This window comes from Apis dorsata, unplaced genomic scaffold (assembly GCF_000469605.1).
Source record: "Apis dorsata unplaced genomic scaffold, Apis dorsata 1.3 scaffold_73, whole genome shotgun sequence".
Classification (NCBI taxonomy): Eukaryota; Metazoa; Arthropoda; class Insecta; order Hymenoptera; family Apidae; genus Apis; species Apis dorsata.
Window position 1 is genome coordinate 447,337 of NW_006263371.1, and position 5,116 is coordinate 452,452.

At 21.6% G+C, this 5,116-nt stretch overlaps 2 protein-coding genes across 4 annotated transcripts in view; one reads left to right on the top strand and one right to left on the bottom strand.

Moving 5' to 3' along the window:
- Positions 1-745: 745 nt before the first annotated feature.
- LOC102678960 lies at positions 746-3,116 on the top strand. The gene is made up of 4 exons (XM_006610276.2): positions 746-943; positions 1,152-1,815; positions 1,924-2,054; positions 2,125-3,116. Exons 1-4 carry the CDS (start codon positions 909-911, stop codon positions 2,585-2,587), a joined length of 1,293 nt encoding a protein of 430 aa, XP_006610339.1. The 5' UTR covers positions 746-908; the 3' UTR covers positions 2,588-3,116.
- LOC102678835 (THO complex subunit 2) overlaps positions 2,747-5,116 on the bottom strand; it is an 11,421-nt gene continuing 9,051 nt past the window's right edge. Inside the window, exons 20-29 of one of the 3 annotated variants that reach the window (XR_004151940.1) lie at positions 4,892-5,043; positions 4,690-4,819; positions 4,497-4,602; positions 4,292-4,326; positions 4,100-4,210; positions 3,962-4,022; positions 3,826-3,887; positions 3,316-3,388; positions 3,173-3,237; positions 2,906-3,042 (exon numbers count right to left, since the gene is read on the bottom strand). Coding sequence is in view for 2 of the 3 variants with exons in the window: in XM_006610275.2 (XP_006610338.2) it covers positions 3,012-3,042; positions 3,173-3,237; positions 3,826-3,887; positions 3,962-4,022; positions 4,100-4,210; positions 4,292-4,326; positions 4,497-4,602; positions 4,690-4,819; positions 4,892-5,043 (753 nt within the window). In the remaining variant the exon portion in view is untranslated. Of the gene's footprint in view, positions 3,043-3,172; positions 3,238-3,314; positions 3,389-3,825; positions 3,888-3,961; positions 4,023-4,099; positions 4,211-4,291; positions 4,327-4,496; positions 4,603-4,689; positions 4,820-4,891; positions 5,044-5,116 lie in introns of those variants that run through there. The other 2 variants (XM_006610275.2, XM_006610274.2) reach the window with 2 other exon arrangements.

The following is a 5,116-nucleotide window of genomic DNA, read 5'->3' on the forward strand; positions in this document are numbered from 1 at the left end:
TTATTTCTTATTATTTAGAGAATTGGGATTTATTTACATTTTTATTGTTATAAATAATGTTTTAAGTTAGGAGAATTATAAAAATTCTAAAAAATTATAATATAATGTATTATTAAAATTCATTATCAAGAACAATGAATGAATGTATTTTTTTATATTTTTCATAATGTATGTTATTTGAATTATTCAAATGCTATTTTTTTATTTTTATGATATATATTGTATTATGATCATATATTATATTATTAGCAATTAATATTAAAATTATGCAAGATATTTTTATTAAATTAGAGGCAACTATTTTTTAATTATATGTATAATATATATTATAATATATACTAATATATACAATATATTCATATATTGTGTTTTTATATATTTTACCCTATTAATAATTTATATTTATATATTACATTTTTACATATTTTATTTTTTGTTTTAAAAATTGATATTATTTAATTTTACTATATATAAAAATATATTGTATATCTAACTTATTTAAAAATAAGATAACGTTACGTTAAGCTATATGTTAAGCTATACATAAATATACATATACATATGTATGGCTAATATATCTATGGGAAATCTTTGAAGAATCAATTTTAAAAATTAAAATAAACATGAAAATGCAAAAATGTTGATTAAAGTTTATTTATTATTATAAGTAAAATATATACTAGATGAAACAAGATTGTCTCACTGTATTTCATCGCATTGCTGTTTTTCCTCTTTATTACTCGTATATCATCAAGTTCTCTACACAGCCATTTTTCTTCTGATAACGTATATAACAAATGTATATATATATATATATATAAATAATATTGTTTACCAAATAATAAAGATTGAAACATTTAAAAAGAAATTTTTTAATAAAATTACTTCAAATTTTATATATATTTAAAATGGATCAAGAATATTATTCTACATTGTATAAATGGTAAATATATTTTTATAAAATCATAAAATTATAAAAAAAGTAAAGGTTATGTTTCGTAAATAATTATATTTTATATTTGTATTTATATTTTAATATATTCAAAATAAAATAAAATTTATATTTATTATAATCAATGTATATATATTAATTTATTTAGTTTTTAATTATTTAAATTTATAATATATAATTATTTAATTCATATTTCAAGGTTTGAAAAATGTGGTGTAATATCAAATGTAAGAACACATCTTCGTCAAAATTTAATAAATGCATTAAAAAGTAAAGATATTTTTTTAAAAAGTGAAGGTCCCAAATCTGCAAAACAGTACGTTTATGATTTACTAATAGCAGAATATTTATTTAATCACAATTATGCATATACTTTATCAGTATTTGCTAGTGAAGCACCACTGTTAATTAATTTTTCTAATAAGACAGTTCAAAGACCTGATGGCAATGAAGAGGATAATAATGAAAAATTACAAAGTGATTATATATTACATGCTTTGGAAACATTAGGTATTAATCCTTGTGATTCTAAAGGGCAATATGTTATATCACATTATATAGAAAGTGATATGCCTCTTCTTTTATGCATACTAAAATGCATAACTATGTTTTCTTATAATATACATAATGATATACCAATAAAAGAAAAAATATCTCTTTGTAATGAGTCTACACAAACTGAATTTTCTTGGCAAGCTCATAGTTTATATATAGAAAAATTAATTGCATTAAAAAAAAAAATAAATATGCACAAGCAAATGGTTAATAACAAGCTACGTGAAAAAGAAATGATATTAAAACAACAAACATTATTTATTGAGCAACAACTTGAAGCATTGAATACAAAATTACATCAAATTCAAGTAATACTAATTTTTATTTTATAATTAAATGTTAATTATTTTATAATTAAATAAATGAAAATGAAACAATATAAATTTTTTTAATCAATAAATTTTTTAATTTCATAGAATGTCATGCATAATATAAGTTTAAAAGAAAAATTATTGAAAGAAAAAAGACAAACTAATGAAAAACAAATTTTACAAAGAGAAATGGAATTAGCATTGAAAGAAAGATTATTGTTGCAAAAGACAGATAGGTATATACATATATTTTATATTAAGTTTTTATAATAATTCTATAAATAATTATATATTTTTTTTATATAGATTACAAAAAGAACAAAATAATAAAAAAAAAGAACAAGATGTGAAAAAAACGCACGAACAAAAAGGAGTACAGACAGAACTTCAAGTTGAATCATTTAATCATTTTTTAAAAAACATGGAAGTACAAACGGACTTTGTAAACAATATGCAACAAGAACATAAAATTGAGATGCTTACTAAAGAAAAGGAAGAATTAAATGCTCTTATTCAAGATCAACAATTAAAAATAGAACAGATAACGCAACGAGCTCTTCAGTTGTCTCAACAAATAGAAGGAATACGTTCATTGAGATCAACTAATATAGAAATTCCAACACAAACTATTAATATAAATACAATTATTAGTGAGAGTAGTTCAACAGAAGACATTCTTCAAGATGCAAAGTTGAGGCTTAAACGTTTAGAAGAAGAAAGTTTAAAAGCGGATCAATATTATTATAATTTTATCAATAATTCACCATAATATAAATCTTATGATAATCTAATAGAAATAAAATAAAACAAACAATTGAAATTTATAATACAATATATTTATGTTTATATTTTTACATGTATTAATTATGTATTATGTATTAATTTTTCTTAATTTTTATGAATGAATCGGGAATTAATGAAACAAATGCATTAATGAATTTTTATTGAGATCATTGATAATTCCTATTATAAATTATATAAAATTTTAATTTTATATATACAAATTTAAGACTGAATAGAACATGTACCAAAGTGCTTTTGTTACATAGTTTATTTTATAAAATTGGACGTTAATATAATATACAAATTATTCACTATCTTTTTTTCTTTATTATTTGAATTCTACCTTAATTACATGCAACACCAAACGTAGTATATAAAATGTTAAGTCAAATTTTGTCTATTGTTGTACATCATCTTCGTTTGGGATCCGAACTTCTTCTAGTACTCAGAATTAAGGATCATAAATAGTATGTTTAAAATAATCGAGAATAAAAATTATTATTAATTTACAATTATATTATGTTAATTATTGTAATACTTTCTTAAATATTTATGTATTATAAAAGGATATTGTTTGTCCCGGCTTTCGCGTCCCTCTCGTTCATGAGTACGTTCCTTTGTGTAGGGTGACTTTTCCTGAAAATATATTCTCATATGAATCTTCTGAATGTCATGCTATCCTGCAATTGGCGTTTGGGTATTTGATAGTATCACCTAGTTTTTCTGGTCTTTGCTATTGTCTCCCATTTCGTCTTTTCAATGTACTCGAAGCGGACGTCTTTATCAACTAAGGGGTCAAGGAATAGTGTTAGAAAAATGATTAAAAAGTTAATTTATGGGTAGAATGTTTGGGACAAAATATAAAATTAATGTTATGGGATTTATGAAATAAAAGTGTGTTTTTTTAAAATGTGTTGTTAAATAATTTTATTAATGGGATTATTACGCGATTTTTTTTACTTTTTACGGGATATTTTTTTTATGGGAAAGACAAATAATGACATATTTATGAGAATTAATTTTATGACTAATGATTAAAATATATGTACCAGACTGTATTTAAGACGACCATTCTAACAATATACAAATACCTTAGAAAATTTATTTAAATGTTATTCGAATAAAATATTCGAAATTATTCGAATTTATGTAAAATATTAATAAAGATATAACATTTTATATCCTTAATATATGTATAAAAAAATTTCAATTAAATTTACTAACCTTGTTGTAATGGTGTTTTTCTCTATGTTCGGGAATATCACCATTTTGATGTGTTCCTTTTGCTGAAAGCAATTTTATTATTTATATAAAGAAAATAATTTAAAACATACTTTAAGTTATTAGAAAAATTTCGTACCTTTTTCGTCATCTTTTCTTCTTTTTTGTTCTGTTGTAACTGCTGATTCATCTGTTCTATCCTATATTAATACGAAAAAAATGTTATAAATCATATATATTAAGAATTGTTAAGATATATTAAATATTCGAAATATACCCTTTTCCGTGCGAATTTTTTTTCTCTACGCAATTCTTTTTGTTCATCTCTTATTTTGCCTTTACTGGAACGCTCTTTTTTATCAAGACTTCCTTCAGAACGTCTTCCTTCCTATTAACATTAAAAATCGGATTATATATATATATATATATATACAGGAAAATTTCTTTAAAAATTTTAAATAATTTTTACCTTTTGTACATTTTCAACTTTTCTTCTTTTGGCATCTGAAATTAGAGATTATTAACTTTATAATTTAAAATAAATGTTTAATATATGCACTTTTTATCTTTTTTATCTGTGCCGTTTCTTCGACACGATTTTAGTTTCTCTAAAAAATACTATAAGAATATTAAACTACGCAATACCATAAAAAATATAATTTCTTAATGCAAACCTCTATCTGATCCATCTTGTGTTGGTCCAGAACTAGCACTACTATTTGATACACTAGAAAGATCACGATCTAAATTATCTACACCACTGCCATAATAATGTTCTTCCTGAAATTAAATTAATAACATAACAATTTATTTATTAAATATCTAAATAATATATAATAATTTGCATAATGTATAATATATAATTACTTTGTAATATTTTCGATCTTTTTTATCTATCGTATCGTCTTCTTTAATTTCATCTTTTTTTAAATGTTTATCTTTTCCTTCTGAATTTTCCTTACTTTCTTCTTTTTTTCTAACTTTTTCGGAACTGTCACTACATTTAATAAAAATTTAATAAAAATTTCTGATTATTTATTAAATAAAAATTTAAATATATGCAACTTACTGATGCAACTGATTTGATGCACTCCGTTTTTCTCGTTGATCTTTACTTTCCTTTTCTATCCTGGTATCACCATTTGTAATTTCTTTATTCGATATTCCATCTCCAATTTTTTCCGAAGCATCACTATTTGAAGTGTCTTGTGTTTTTCCAGTCTATTAGTAAAATATAAAAATTGCTTTTCAGGTAAAAAAAAAAAAAAAAAAAAAAAAAAAAAAAAAAAAAAAA